The sequence below is a fragment of the Labrus mixtus genome, chromosome 6, assembly GCF_963584025.1.
Source record: "Labrus mixtus chromosome 6, fLabMix1.1, whole genome shotgun sequence".
Classification (NCBI taxonomy): Eukaryota; Metazoa; Chordata; class Actinopteri; order Labriformes; family Labridae; genus Labrus; species Labrus mixtus.
Window position 1 is genome coordinate 11,800,176 of NC_083617.1, and position 16,482 is coordinate 11,816,657.

At 40.9% G+C, this 16,482-nt stretch overlaps 1 protein-coding gene across 5 annotated transcripts in view; it reads left to right on the forward strand.

Moving 5' to 3' along the window:
- LOC132975454 (ankyrin-3-like) overlaps positions 1-16,482 on the forward strand; it is a 130,444-nt gene that overhangs the window by 69,631 nt on the left and 44,331 nt on the right. For all 5 annotated transcript variants that reach the window (XM_061039997.1, XM_061039996.1, XM_061039998.1 and 2 more), the window contains exons 5-21: positions 362-460; positions 2,399-2,584; positions 4,748-4,846; positions 5,825-5,923; positions 6,478-6,576; positions 7,111-7,308; positions 7,838-7,936; positions 8,102-8,200; positions 8,317-8,415; positions 8,525-8,722; positions 10,202-10,300; positions 11,921-12,019; positions 13,957-14,154; positions 14,454-14,552; positions 15,479-15,577; positions 15,667-15,765; positions 15,916-16,011. In XM_061039997.1, the coding sequence (XP_060895980.1) occupies positions 362-460; positions 2,399-2,584; positions 4,748-4,846; positions 5,825-5,923; positions 6,478-6,576; positions 7,111-7,308; positions 7,838-7,936; positions 8,102-8,200; positions 8,317-8,415; positions 8,525-8,722; positions 10,202-10,300; positions 11,921-12,019; positions 13,957-14,154; positions 14,454-14,552; positions 15,479-15,577; positions 15,667-15,765; positions 15,916-16,011 (2,064 nt within the window). The remainder of the gene's footprint in view (positions 1-361; positions 461-2,398; positions 2,585-4,747; positions 4,847-5,824; positions 5,924-6,477; positions 6,577-7,110; positions 7,309-7,837; positions 7,937-8,101; positions 8,201-8,316; positions 8,416-8,524; positions 8,723-10,201; positions 10,301-11,920; positions 12,020-13,956; positions 14,155-14,453; positions 14,553-15,478; positions 15,578-15,666; positions 15,766-15,915; positions 16,012-16,482) is intronic.

A 16,482-nucleotide genomic window follows, 5' to 3' on the forward strand; every position in this document is an offset into this window, starting at 1 on the left:
GTCAAATTTTTGACAGTCAACAGTTTAAGGTCAACAATTTTAAGACCGCCCAGACACAGACTTTTTTTTTTTAGGTACTGCGTCAGTGTTCAGTGAACTTAGTGTTCATTGTCTTGCCCAAGGGCACTTTGACATGTAGGCTGCAGGAGTAGGGGATTGAAATTGCTAATATTTTGATTGAGAGATGACCCACTTTACCACTGAGGCACAGACACCATGTTGAAAAAAAACTCCTAGAATCAGTCTTAAAAATAAAAATCCTGGACAAAATAAAACTACTTTTTCAGCATTGTAGCAAAGCTAAGTCTTAGCCTGTTTCACAGGTTGATGTATGAATGTATGTGTGGTTTCTTGTTCTCAGAATGGCTTCACCCCTCTGTACATGGCAGCCCAGGAGAACCACCTTGAGGTGGTGCGGTTCCTTCTGGAGAACAGCGCCAGCCAGAGTATGGCCACTGAGGTACTGTATACATTTGAGAGTGTGCTTACTGTACATATATATATATATATGTGTGTGCGTGCTAATCCTGTGTGCACTTCTAGTCGTACAGTATGTTTCTGTCTCAGTCATGTTAGGTCTTTACATCTGTTGTACTAACCACCTTCATCTCCTTTCTTCCTCTGTTTCCTCCTTTTACCACCCCCCTCACCCTGCTGACTCTGCACTTTGTCTCTGTCTGTTTCCGACTCTCTCTGTCCTCCTCTCTTCTTTTCCCCATCTCTCTGTATCTGTTTCTCATCTTCTCTGTCTCACATTCCCGCTCCGTCTTCCCACCATCCCTCTTTGCCCGCCCTGCCCCGCCTCCTCCCCTTCCCTCCTTCCTCCCACCCTGTCTCTTCATGAGGGACTAGGCAGAGCTCATTGATTGGTAGTGTATGGTGGTGGAGGAGGCAGAGTGACCTTGAGCGGGTCACAGATGAGGTCCTCTCCGCTCGCTGCCTCTCCTCCACGGGTGCTGCTGCCATTATTGCTCTGATAAACGCTGCTCAGCCTGTGGAACACACACACATACTCTTTAAGATTCCCCACACGTACACACACACACACACACACACACACACACACACGCACACACACACACACACACACACACACACACAGGCACGTGGGATGGAAACCCCAGGTCAACAGTTTGTTTGTTTACATATTTTAGCCACATGTTGGAACACACGATTCCTCTTAGGACTTCAATACAGATGGAACATTTCCTCACATGTACACACACACATACCATTCTTGTGCAGATGATAAATGAACACTCGCTCACTATTTCTTCTCCGTGCAAACACATTCAAACCTACAATATGCAGTGGAAGCTCTCAGCTGAATTATGCATCATAACTGTGGTGTGTGTGTGTGTGGGAGAGAGACGTGGGCCTTTTCCACCCTCTCCTCTCATTATGTAACTACCATTAGTGTCCTATATGGTGAGCAGGCAGGAAATGTTCAGAATCCTCAACATCTGTTTGACAAACAGCGTGTTCAGTTGAGATTTACTGCTCTAAATGCTGTTATCAGATCAAATGGTCTCAAAGCTGAATTCAAGAGTTTTTTTGTTTTAAGTATCAATAAGATAATTTTATCGAGATGTCAGGAGCCATTCAAAAGTAAAACCAGAGAGTAGATAATGGAAACTTAAAAGCAAACTAATTGAACCACCATTTATGATCAAAAGGCAATTTCTTATTTGGCTCAGGAAAAATTCTCATAATTAAACACAATTTTGTAGTTTCACTTGATATAGTATTATGAAAAATATTTAGATCCTTTATGTTTCCCATAGGTATAGCTTTTTAGTGTCATTTTCATGTTTGTGGTCAGTAACCAAATAAAGTTTTACCTTGTTCTCCAAAGCCTCTTATACCCAGGCGTTCTAAATACGGTTGTAAAACAAAAAGTTGTCTAATGAACAGTTACATGTTTATAATAAGAAATGACAAAAAGGCGGGTTTTACCTTGTGTGTCTATATGAGCAAAGAATTATTCTAAAGCCTGGTGCGTCTCATATGGACAGTTAAGATAGTTTGAGCCTCTGTATGAAACGTCAAGGGCTGTGAAGAAGCGTCAGTATTTGACAATTTAGGATGAGAACCTGCTGACCGACTTTCAGCGTCTTCTCCTTTCAGACTCAAGTATATTTTTTACATTATGAAGCAGATATGTTGTTTTTTTTATATAAAGAGAAACATTTGTATATCTATTAGTAAAACATGCTCTAAAACGTCTGCAGTACTCAGGAGTCTTGCTTTGCTCTTATAATCCAGCAAAAGTTGTTATGGAGCCCCAAAGATCAGATAACCTGCTCCTAACCTACCCCCTACCCATATAACCCATCCAATCATACACTATAGTTGATACAGCCCCAGTGACCTCCTCTCTGTTTGCCCTCACCTGCAGGATGGCTTCACCCCTCTGGCAGTGGCGCTACAGCAGGGCCATGACCAGGTCGTCTCCCTGCTTTTGGAGAACGATACAAAGGGCAAGGTACGACTACCTGCCCTGCACATCGCTGCCCGCAAGGACGACACCAAGGCCGCGGCCCTGCTCCTACAGAACGACCACAACGCTGACGTTGAGTCCAAGGTGAGTCCTGTAGCTGACGAGGACAGTCTCTGGTGCCGGAGCTTCAGATAGTTGCTTCTTTCTTTTTTCTTTTTTAATCTCTTTCTTTGATTGTTTAATTGTTTTTTTGATTATTGATGCAAGTTTTATTACCCGCTGAATTTGTCTCTTCTTCTGTCTTGGTTTAATCTTCCCTTCAATGCTCTTTTGACAAAAAGGGGAAATGTGCATGTTTTTTAATTATATGTTTGTCAAACTTAAAATCTTCTTTATGAATTTTTTTTTTTCTTTTCGCGTTATATTATCTTTCTCTGAGCTCCTTCTCCCCTCTCTCTGCTCCTCCCTGCCTGTCAGTGGAGGCTCTTTTCTGTTTTTTTTGCTCACTAACTGCCCGTTCTCTCCTCTCTTGGCTGACATTGTAGATGATGGTGAATAGAACAACAGAGGTACACCTCTACTCTGTACATTACTTAGTCCTCTCCATCGCAAGTCATATAAACTGTGGAAAACAACAACAAACACTTCAGTGCCCCTGACTTGATGCAGTAGTGATTCTGCAGCCCTTTTTCACTCCCCTTTTCCATTTTAACTCTCATGTTCTTCTGCATTGCTTGATTCATGTATCTGTAGTCATAGAGGAAGTCATAGAGGAGTAGCGCATGTTTCACTAATACCGACTTAGGATATCCCGAGGCTGGGGACTTGGGTGTCTAGGTTTGTTTGCTATGTCCTAATAGTTTCATGGTGTCCAAAATTGAAGCTTCCGCTGTTATTTTTGGCAAAATATTTTTGACTGTTGACAAAATGTTGTCTTAATGTGACAGTCCGTCCATGAAACTGATTAACATGATAACCTGTGTTAGCATGAAATGTGGTTATCATTCATTGGATAACGATGGTTTGTCAATAACCTGCATGGCAACCAAACCCCCTCCAAGCTGTAAAGGAGCCAAGCCTTCTAGAACATAAAAGGAAAGTCTTTTCAGTGTACTTAATGCTTTTCTTAGATTTAGGAACTTCCAGTTATGAACCATGGCACCTAAAGCATTTCGCATGGGACCAAAAAAAACAACAACAAAAAAACAAGCAACCTCAACTCTGCTTCTGTGGTAACAAGGACCCATTCGTCACACCAAAGCCAGGCGGTCACACACTGTGTGTGCCTGTTTTGGTTGGCATTGTTTCAGGCTTTGGCAGGCTGACCACTTATCTGGTATGATTCATCCAAAAATTGCTCTGTTGATCTGAGGCCCTGCATCGTGGTAAACAACATTTATATTGGAAAAAGGAAAGTTACAGAAAGCAGCTCACATATAGTATATAGTACTGTATGATTTTAATTACACTTACACAAAACTGATTGTGCAGTTACCGTACTTTGAGGTGAGAAAATATCTTCCAAAATGATTACATACTTGTAGTGTTTTTGATTGGGACTCCAGGTGTCAGCAGAGGATGTCAGAGACACCTGCTCCCCGCTGGATTATCGGTTGTTTGATTTTGCGATTCTGATATTTAGATAGCCTAATGTGAGATTCATTTAATCATTGAAGAGATTGTTTCCAGTGTTCTTGCGTTGCTTTCACAGCTGTTACTCTCTAAGCCAGGGGTTTTGCCAGGAAATTAACTCTAACTCAAGATGTGAACACATGGACATTAGGGTCATTTGCAGGACAATTTTTTGCACACTGAGATCATCAGGATGCTTTAAATGAGATTGTATAGATTATCAGCTTTTACCTTCAGAGTTTTAAAATGTGAGTTATATATTCAGAAAGGCCTATTTCAGGATTTTTTTCTCTCACTATTTTAGTCTAATGAGTCATATTTTAGTACCATGCCGCACATTAAAGGTCTGAATCTAAACCTCTCTAGTTGTCAGCACTCTGTTGGTCCATGGTTGATGCTTCATTAAAAGGGACTTTCTCTGATACTGTGAGGAAAGTCAGGTGTTACAGTGTGTAGTAGAGTGTGTCCTTGTCTGATAGATTGTGACTGTACGTCCACCACCTGTTTAGACTGCTGTAAACAGTGTAAAGGTCTGAACTGAACTCTACATGTGTTGTCTGTTTCATAGTTTGTAATTTGTGTGCGTGTGTGTGTGTGTGTGTGTGTGTGACTGTGTGTGCGCGCGCGTGTGTGTGTGTCTGATTTTGTGTGTGTCCGCCTTTCTCAAATCATCAGAGTGGTTTCACCCCCTTACACATCGCCGCTCACTATGGCAACATAAACGTGGCCACGCTACTGCTGAACAGAGGGGCAGCTGTGGACTTCATGGCTCGGGTGAGTTTATTCTGCCCTCTGCTGTTTGGGAGGGGTACTGCTACAAACATTAAAGGTGAACAACAGGGAATTTGTATGCTATATAATGCTAACATATGCTTATTTTTTCACAACAAAAATTACTTTACTGTCACTTTTTTTTGTAAGCGAACAATAAATATAATAATAATAATAATATATGTGAATAATAACATAAGGAAGTAATTCTATTGTCAGCTTGTCTTGTGGTTTTTATAGTTTTCTAACCTAATTAAATTTTTCTGCATGTGCATTCATTCTGTAAACAATGCAAGTGGGCATCTTTATCATTTATTTCCAGTGGGCATTAGGAAAATAATCCTTTCTCTCCGTTAAACAGAATAAACAGCAGTATACGTGTCACATTAGCTGAGATGCCTCTGAGTGTCCATTACAGTTGCATCACTTCACTTCACATGGCTGCAGTCTCACTGCGAAATGTTGTGATGTCATTAGAAGAGTAGGATTGTCGCTGGTTGATGTGGATATTTAAAAAAAAAAAAGAGTGGGTACCATTCAAATGTGTTTGTTTTATACCCCAGAAATTAGCTATTTACAGCCAGCATTGGTCTGTAATTATATCAATGAGCGTGTAGAGGAGTGTTTGTCTGTGTGTGTGTGTGTGTGTGTGTGTGCTGCTTTTTGACACTGATTACAGGTTGGAACTTAAAAGTCATGCTTCAGCAGTGAGGATAGATAGTGTTTAACAATGAAGCTATTTATCTATCCAATTAGATAATGAAATGCTATGTCCCTTTAATCAGGTGGGCGTTGGGTTAGTATTAAGCAAATACAAGCACTACAATCTACAGTCCACAGGATAACATGTTTCAGATCTATTTAATCATTTTGATTTAATTATATATTTTGAATAGACAAGCGGTCAATGTTGTAATTTTAAACTTAAACATCTGATGTGACTGCTGAATTAAATCTTGATTTCCACTTTTTTTTGTTCAGAATGACATCACACCGCTACATGTGGCATCAAAACGGGGAAACAGCAACATGGTCAAGTTGTTGCTGGACAGAGGGTCCAAAATCGATGCAAAGACCAAGGTAGGAGCTCAGAGCAAGGTGTCCTTTAAAAAATGCAAGGAGTACCGAAATGAAGAATATTAAGTCTCCTTGAAGTGGCCTGTTGGAGGCTATCCTGGTTATACTGGATTTCTAAAGAAAGTAGAAATCATTTCCTAAAGTTTATCAGGCTGACTCTTCAATGCACATTTTACAAATGGTTCTTATTCACCAGTATGCGTACAGATGAGTAAAGAGCAGCTATTTGGTGGGGGGAAAAACCTCCATACAACACCTTAGTCAGTGGTGTTTCCTGCTGTTTTGTGAAGTTTATCTATCAGTTACTTAATTATGTTTGTTAAGTAATTTGATTCAGAGATTTGGAATACATCACATTTGACCATGTCATCAAATGGTTTTCCCAAACCATGTAAAATATTCATTTTAAAAATGTGGCTGCAAGATGCAACACTAGTGCACACCACAGTATGCAGTGCCGAATACATTTGATTTTAAAATTGAAGATAGAAAAGGGATCTTTTTTTTTTGTCTCTTGTGATTTGTGAGGAACCTTTGCTATCATTTTTCTTTTTTAGGACGGGCTAACACCTCTTCACTGTGGGGCGAGGAGCGGGCACGAGCAGGTGGTAGAGATCCTACTAGACCGAGGAGCTCCTTTCTTGTCCAAGACCAAGGTAGCTACTGGGACGATTCATTTAGGAGACGCTGCTTAGCTTAGAACAGGAAAGGAACAGGAAGTCACAGTTTTTTACAACAGCTTTTATAAAACAGAAAAAATAGATTACAGTTCATTTTTGTTTGTTTAAACTAGCTTGACCAAAAAATACAAAGTTATTTAAAAATCTGTTAACCAATCAGATAGCAGGACTGTTGTTGTTGCTGTAGTGTTGTCGCATTGTCTCCATAACGTGTGTGCGGCCTCTCCAGAACAGCCTGTCTCCGCGGCGTAGCCCTACAGTTTGACCGCGCAGGACGACCAGTGTAACAAAATAGACATTGTTGTAATGACCTCGTTATAACAATGCTCCTGTAACCTTCTCAGCAACTTCCTTCACAGTCTGTCTGTGCAGCGTACAGTCACGCCCTAACTTACTGTGCCTGTCTGTCCATCTGTCTATGTGTCCGTCTGCGTGTGTGTTTGTTTCTGTCTCTTTCTCTTTCTCTCCCTCTCTCTCTCTTTCTTTCCCTCTCTTTCCCTCCCACTATAGAACGGTCTGTCTCCGCTCCACATGGCCACTCAGGGGGACCACCTGAACTGTGTGCAGTTCCTGCTCCAGCATGACGTCCCAGTGGATGACGTCACCAATGACTACCTGACGGCGCTGCACGTCGCCGCTCACTGTGGTCACTACAAGGTGGCAAAGCTCATCGTGGACAAGAAGGCCAACCCTAACGCCAAGGCTCTGGTAGGGACAGAGGGCGGGGCATGGAGGTTAAAGTAAAAAGTGATATTAATGACCAGCACGGTACCACGTGCACAGACAACCTATGTTTTCAGGTGCCGGTCAGTTGCAGGAACATACAATGAAAATGAAATAAAACGTGGCACACTAAAAATGACTTTACTGTCACTTTATTGTGAGTGAAAAATAGCTTCGCCTGTAGCTTCCTCAGGTTCACCCAGCTGGGCACACCTCAGTGTGTCACAATGTATTTATTTTTCATTATTAAAAGGTTATATTGTTGTATTGAAAAAAAAAAGCATCTCATAATTATATTGTTGTATACAGTATTTGTCATTTAGGCAGAAGAAATGTTTTACTGTGAGTGAAAAATCTTTACAAGCTTGTCTTGTGACAGCAGCAGCACATTGAACCTACATCATCATATAGATGTTTTATGGCTACAGAGTTCATGTCTTACAGTGTAGCTGCAAAGATTCTGCAGTAGTGACTTTTTAAACTGAATGTTTTTTTCCCCTGTCTCTATGTGAAGAATGGTTTCACTCCGCTTCACATTGCCTGCAAGAAGAACAGAGTGAAAGTGATGGAGCTGCTGCTAAAACATGGGGCGTCTATCCAGGCTGTCACTGAGGTACAACTGAAAACTGAGTAACATTTATGTGTTTGAACTGCACCTTTGAATACATTGTGCTTTGCCCTTTGATTTGCATGTCTTTGATTGAACCTATTTTTAGTCTTTCAAAGCTTTGCTTGTGTTGTATTTTTAGTGCTAATGCTCATGTCTGGTTCTCTATAGTCTGGCCTGACGCCGATCCATGTTGCAGCCTTCATGGGTCATGAGAACATTGTCCATGCACTGACGCAGCACGGAGCCTCACCCAACACAACCAACGTGGTGAGTGGATTATTTGTAACAATGCTAAATATATCTAAAATAAGTTCCTCTATTCAGAATTCAAATATTTCTACATGAAAATCTCCTGCTGACGACTATGTCTGTGTGACTCCCAGCGAGGTGAGACGGCTCTCCACATGGCAGCGAGGGCAGGCCAGGCAGACGTAGTCCGATACCTGCTTAAGAACGGAGCCAAGGTGGAGACCAAGTCCAAGGTTAGAGCGCTGAGCCGCATTATTAATCACTGTGTTGTGAAGCAAAAACAAAAATGAAGCGTAGAACGATGAAATACAGGGCCAAAAGTCGCTTTCACCTTCTCCGCAGGATGACCAGACAGCGTTGCACATCTCCAGTCGGCTGGGCAAAGTCGACATCGTACAACAGCTGCTGCAGTGCGGCGCCTCTGCCAACGCTGCCACCACCTCAGGCTACACCCCCCTACACCTGGCTGCCCGGGAAGGACACCAGGATGTTGCTGCCATGCTGCTGGAGAACGGGGCCTCGCTCTCTTCTTCCACTAAGGTGGGAACTTATTTAAATGTGCATGAAGACATGGAGTCTGATGTCTCTTTTCCCCCTCACTTGACATCACATTCATTTAAAGCCATCTGAAAAAAACAACCACATTTTTCTTATGCCATGTATCTCCACCAGTGGGCACCAGTGTCCATTTGAAATAAGCTCCATTGTGCTGTATTGTCATGTTTATTCGTCATAGTTTGTCACTGCTTAGTTATAATAAAGAAGGATTCATAGACTTCTGCCTACAACACTCAACCATGGTATGTGCTACCACACAGTGGAGTCACATCTTTTTTTACACTGCTCACATTCAAATGACAGTTTTGGGAAAGTAAATTTAGGATTTTTTTATTTGATCCAGGGAGTCAGCCTTGCACATATTACATACATTTTTAGTGATGGTGGTCTAACCGCACATGTCAAGGTCAAACAGAGAAGTGGAGTAGTCTAGTTGTACGTGTGTGTATTATTGCTGGGGGGTTTTCTTTGAAGGTGACCCTTTATCAGTGGAACAGTTTAATGAAGGGTAAACCCCATGGTGCCAGTGCTCTTTCTCTCTCTCTCTCTCTCTCTTTAACTCTCTGTCTCTCTCTCACACACATCTTTTGGGACATCACCTAAGTGAGCTGTCCAAATGATGTCATACCAATCTGGGAACAGAGAAATTGCAGGATAAAAAAAACAAAACATTTTTACATTAACGAACCTGATTCTAAAAACACCTCAAACTCACAATCACCCTTTGTTTTCCAAATGATCATCCAAAACTGTGTGAAAACGGACCGAACCCATCACACAATTGAGGTCAAGTGTTTCAGAGCATGGAATGGGAATCGGTGGGAGTCCCACATTCCTCTGGAAAATATGACCTAATGTCTTAAAATATCTCCACATACACACAGGAAGGAAGCAAAGATTAAGATGATCACATTATACAGCTGTTAAATATAGATATGGAATACAAGAGGAAACAAGGGCCTCCGGGTTAGTCTCTCAGGGTATCACATCCCTTAAAACAGTCTTTAGTTTATCTGGTGCTCTTACTGAATTACTCATACTCATAATGTTATAGTTATTTGTTGGTCAGCTTACATTTTAGTGTAGGATTCCATGATATATATTTGTCAAAATCCTTGCTTCAAAATAGCGTACATCTGCATTTTTTATCTTGAAAATGTCTTTAACATTAATTTTATGCTAAATATTATCCAAAAAATACATTAGTTCAAACAAAACATTTTCAAGAATTTCATGTTTAACATAAATGATTTTTTTTTTTGCTTAAAAATATCATTCAGAAGAGTTCCTCTCAAGTCTGTGAGAAACTATGTTGAACTTGACCCCGACCAGCAGAGGCTGGCCTTAAACAACGCAAACAATCTCTTCCTGTTTGAATAACGATCGCTACCGTCACCATCCTTTCATTGCTCTCCATCTTCCCACTGTCTTTTATTAAGCGTCTTCCTTTGTGCCCAACAGAAAGGGTTCAGCCCCCTGCATGTGGCAGCAAAGTACGGCAAGATGGAGGTAGCCAGTCTCCTCTTACAGAAAAGGGCTTCGCCTGATGCTGCAGGAAAGGTGAGATATCTGTCCAGTTGCGCTACACACTCATGTTAGAGTTCATCTAAATCTTGTCCAAAACTTCAACCTGTAGTTTGCTGCTGGGAAGCATACGCTTTCTGAGGAGGGGGGGTGCCTTTTACAAGAAGGCGAGTGACCCTCTTATGCAGCTCAGAGAAAAATTAAGGCAACAAGAGTATAAACTCAGATTTCTACATCATCAATACAAGCAACTAACGTCAAGGTGTTGCAGGATCAGTGCCATGGTTTCAAATAATCCTTAGAAATTCCAGCTAACATAAAATATAAGCACTAGGAAACATATTCAACAAAGCCAAGGGGATTATGAGCAGCAAAATGAAGAAGGTAATCTTTTATTACGAAGTACAAAGCCTCTGCTGGAGAATATTACACGAACGTGCCTTTTGAGTTATCTCAGACCCATTTTAGATCTTTCCAACAAATGACTAAAATTAGGTAAGTAATTCAGATATTGTGATCATCAATCATCCCAAAGCTCTTTCTGTTGCTTAGTCTTATTCAGCCTGTCTCCCAGAGAGTAAACAGGACACTTCTGGAGTTGTATTTTCCAAGCTACAGCTGGAAACAGTGGTGATGGAGGTGGTTTTGTGGAGGAGTGTCAGTGATCCCTGGATAACACAGCAAACAGATGCTTGTACTTTTATAAAAGCCTTTTGGGTACGTTCTCATTTATTCCCCCTCATGAAATGCGCCCATTCCTCCTCCACATGCACCTTGGTAGACAACATTTGTGTACACATTCTCACATACAGGCTTACTGGCACTGATTATGGTGTTGGCTGGGTGTGTATGTCTGTGTGCCACCATCTGAGAGCATTTACCGTAATGGTAGCCAGGTATGATAATGACGATTCCACACTGTTTGTTGGTGTCATGCTAAAATCAGTCGCATTGATAGTTAGTCTGAACACAAAGCCAAACCTCAAGGCCTTTCTTTGAATTTAATCACTCTAATTTTCTGTAAAGATGAGATTAAATACTTATTAAGTTTACTTACCTTTTAAACAAAAGAGTATTTGAACCCCAAGTAATGTTGTGCAGAGTTGTAACAATGCATTGTAATAGCTCATGACACACTGTGCACTATTTTTCAGACTAAATGCAAGTGTTTGTTTAATGTGCTGGAAACACCAGTTGCCTGTTGAGCATCCTGGTGACTCAGTTCTGGTTTGTACAGTCTGGAGGACGCTCTTTAAACCATGAACAATAAAAACAACATGTTGCTGCTGCTGGTGCTGCTGCGAGCAAAAATTCTACTCTAATGCTACAACTTCTACTAGTGATGCAGAAAAGAAAATCACACCATTGCTCTCAGACCTCTGACTCATGGTGTCATCTTCTTGAAGCTTCTTCTTCTTCTTCTATATTTCAGCATGAGGTTGTTGCTCTAAACTGTTCTCTGTACTAACTAGCGTCCATCACTTGAATATGCGTTTCTCATCGCGTTCCTGCATTGCTCTGATTCTTTCATTCTACTTATCTGCGGGATTGTGCTCGTGTGCGTGCAGTGACTTTCTAACCTGGCGATGTGTTGCATGCTTGTGTGTCTGCGGATGTTTGTGTACTCGTATGTGTGTGTTGGTGTGGGTGTTTCAGAGCGGGCTAACTCCACTGCATGTAGCCGCTCACTACGATAATCAGAGAGTGGCTCTGCTGCTGCTGGATCAGGGAGCTTCTCCACATGCTGCCGCCAAGGTATCCACACAAACCCACATATGCACACAATAAAATCACCTGGCTTGGTGTCATCTCTGACCATTAACATAATAATGTAAAGTACATCTGTTCAAGATCTAACGCTCACCCATTGTTCTCCCATCATGTCTGGTCTTGTGTTTGATGTTGTGAGTGATTGGACTGCTTTTTCTTTGAGTTTGGAAAATCTTTGAAATCACTTGACCAGACAAGGTTTAGCTTACACAGTTGGCTTTTTTCTGCTTTGGTGGTTCATTTGATGCTGCATTATAAAATTGTATAAATAATTGTAAAAAGTATAACTCGAGAGCACATGATCATTTGTTACAAAAGGTTGTGAAATAATCCAGGGTCTCTACTTCCAAGAACCAGACAGTTTTTAAAGGTTGTTCAAGGGTTGTAAATTTTGTGTGTTCCAAATTAAAAGCAAACTTCCGTCCTTGTGCTCGTTGAAGTATTTGAAACCCACAAACACATATGGTCAGTGACATATTGTTAAGTTGTGGAAAGTCTCCTGCCAGGTTTTGGTTGTGTTTCAAAACCACAGAACGAGTTTGAGAAGAGTAGAAGAACAGGCCAACAAAATATGGCGGGAAGTCTCTGTTTCTTGTTAGGGTGACAGAGTAGACAGACATCCTTCACAAGTTACCAAAGCTTGTAAAGCGAACTATTGCTTGCTAACTGTTCCTGTTTCTGTTAGCTCTCTCTTTCCTAATCTGTATCTGCCTCTATTTATTCCTTTACTTTTCCAGCCTCCCGCCCTCCCGCACTCTTAGTCATCCCTCCCTGGCCCTCTTTCTTTCTTCTTCTCCTGCTATAAATTAGTTTTTTTTTTTATTTGGCTTGGTGCTTGGTCTAATTTTGGTGCTTTTGGAAAGGGATGAATCTGTGTGTTCCCAAGGAGTTGTCTCGCATTGTTTGCACTAATAAATACTGGCAGTGTATAATCACAAAGTTGCAAAATAAAACACGGTGCATGCATTACATCTCAGAAAAGCGGATCTCAAATAAGGATTTTTACTAATGAAACAAGCCTTGTTGACTTAATTTTGATTCACAGAAGGAGGACAGTGACTCTAGCTTTCTCTCCACTTTCCCCCCAAAATGTCTTTAACCCCCTCTGTGGACCTCAACGCAGCCCAGAGAGTCTCTGTAAACCCACCGGCCCACAGTCGGGTTCCTAGTAGTGAAATGTCTTTAAATGCAGTCTTTAGTTTACAAACATGTCCTCTCCATGGTGACTAAAGTTAGGAATGTCAGAATGGTGGCTATTACCCTGCTGGTCAAGTGTTTTTTACATGTTCAGCCAGCTAAAGAAACCTTTTCTCTGAAGTTTCAGATGTTCAGTTCTTCAAATAATCCCAGTTTTCCCATTGGAGATCAAGTTAAAAATCCAGTTTGTGATTGAAATTTTCCAAAATTGTTTTTTTCCTGTTGAAAAGAGAAGTGTTACTAAGACTATATTCGGAATAAGAATATGCATTTATTTGAGGTCAGAGAACATACACCTGTGGGTCAAACCACAGCTGAGACCATTATGTTAAATGAATCTTAAATGTAAAAAGACACTTCTTGACATACTAGTGACAGTTTTTGTTCGATTCTATTAAATTAGATTTATGTTGGGGTCTTGATTTGGGATTAACAAGAAAAATGCATTTATGCCCTGTTGTAATTGATGGCCGTTCAGCCGGTGACCTTCCTATAACCTTACAATACAGTCAAAAATATTTTAAGTGAATTCCAATTTGATCCTGATATGAATTGATTATATTGGAAGAGACAACAAGTGAAAATCTTCCCTTTTTGTTCCGCATAATCTGTCAATTCTCATTTCAATGACATAAATAGGATGATAGACTCGTCAACAAATGCAGATGAATGAGAAGAACTCGATCGCAGACTCTTAACTCATACATCTCTTTGTCCTGCCTCAGAATGGCTACACGCCACTCCACATCGCTGCCAAAAAGAACCAAATGGACATTGGGACCACACTGCTGGAGTACGGCGCCGACACCAATGCTGTCACGCGGCAAGGCATCAGCCCCATTCATCTGGCGGCACAGGAGGGCAGCGTGGACCTGGTGTCACTGCTCCTGACCAAGAACGCTAACGTTAACGTGTGCAATAAGGTAAAAAAGTAGTAACGTCGCAACAGCATGTTCAAATGCAAGACAAGTGTTAGTCCGTTCACTGTAATGTAGCAGTGTACTGTAAACACATAGCATGTCAGCATTGCTAGACCTTTATGACGATTTTATCTGAAAATCATTGTTTGCAGACTAGTTTCAGATTGTTCCTTAGTCTTTTCAGATAACTCTCCAGCATTCTGATTCCTTAGTGAGAGAGCAGTCATGTTATGGACTGTCATCTCAACAAATGAATTCCTGTGTTCACACGTTTTCATGTGTGTCCTTTTCTGCATTTCCAGAGCGGACTTACACCACTCCACTTGGCAGCTCAGGAGGACAAGATCAATGTTGCAGAAGTCCTTCTCAACCACGGGGCTGATGTCAACCCACAAACTAAAGTAAAGCTTCACATATATTATAAGCACACATACACACAGACAGATAACCTTCTTTTCTATAGTGCTGTTTCATGCCTCTTTTATTTACACAGACCTTGCTGCATAAGCGGTTCTTTGTGTTTTTTTCTCTCTATCGGAGCAAGATTTTCCTGGATTTTCATCATGGGAAAAATATACTCACACATACTCTTGGAAACAATTACATTCGTCTGCAGTCATCTCACTTGCTACATCAATAAAGGATTGATATTTGAGTGTAAGGTGATCATGTCCTTATGGTTGGTCTGCAGTGAAAAAGAGGCACGCACATGAGCACTTACATGATGCGCTATTATTTGGTCACACTCTGTCAGTTACATTGAAAAAGACATGCGGGCCTCATAACAGGCTGCTCACATTCACTGAGACAAAGGTGCTGCAGCTGAAGGTTGGACCAACACAAGGTTATGCGCGTGCGTGTGAGTGTGTGGTTGTGTGTGTGTGTGTGTGTGTGTGTGTGTGTGTGTGTGTGTGTGTGTGTGTGTGTGTGTGTGTGTGTGTGTTTGTGCTGACAGGACAGTTGTTTACAGCAAATAGGTTATACACTCATCTAATCTAATCCATTACCATCATGCCCTGTATTCATAAACAAGGACATGAACTAGGATGTAGCTTGAAACATGTTTACAACTAGAAAAAGCATGCTAAGAAGAAGAGGCAGTTTTTTATTTCCTAAGTAAACTGTTTTTTGTTTTTTTTTGCACAATAGTTAGCCTACCACATTTTTATAAAATGCACCTAAAAAAAGAAATGTTCTTTCTCTCGGAAAATGTGACTTTAATAGAGGTTCCTTCCAGGAGACATACATAACTATATTCCTTTTTTATTTTCATCTTCTTGCCCTTTAAATGCCTGTTTCTCTTAATCTATCTACTTTCCTCATGCAGATTGGTTACACACCTCTGCACGTGGCCTGTCACTATGGCAACGCAAAGATGGCAAACTTCCTGCTGCAGAATCATGCCAGGATAAATGGCAAAACAAAGGTAAAAAAAAAGACATTTCTTCAGATCATAATACTTCATATGTTCAGATTCAATATTTACTCTCTTACCCTGACTGTGTCTCTGTCTAGAACGGGTACACTCCTCTCCATCAGGCGGCTCAGCAGGGCCACACCCACATCATCAACCTGCTGCTTCAGCACGGGGCCTCGGCCAACGAACTCACTGTGGTCAGCGCACAAACACACTGGCACAGACACAAACACACATTCACACTCCAACAGAGCAGAAGCTTGATGACATACTGAATGCTCTTTTGTGTTTTTCTGTTTGCCTCCTGACCGTGAATAACTTCCTGTTGGTTTGTTGTTGCCGGTCAGAACGGGAACACTGCCCTGTCCATCGCCTGCCGTTTAGGGTACATCTCCGTGGTGGACACTTTGAGGCCAGTGACGGATGAAAACCTGACCTCCATGGTAAGGCGCTGCACTCATGTCTGCTGCATCTCATTTGATCCAGTTCACTCACTCTATCAGTGAGTGAACTGATCAGATGTATATCAGTAAACCAAAAGATTACAAAATCTTTTAAGCCTAATGCATATTCTCTGTAGCTTGGAAACAGGTTAAATACTAGAAATGGCCCAATACATTAAATAAATACAATATTGAAGAAATATCTGATATATTAAGCAATTTTTGACCGCAATATTATTGACATTAAAAAGATTTTTCTAAAGAATCAGAATCAGAATGTCTTGATTGTCATTGCAAGTACAATGCTATTGAAAGCCGCTCTCACATTCTGTGTTTTAGAAGCAAGAGATAAAAAATTAATACTATAGAAATTATAAAATACTACACAATATACAACTATACTTTCTATTGCCTAATAATCAAAAATAACTATATTAATATGTCACATTCAAAGATTATTTTGTATTCAGT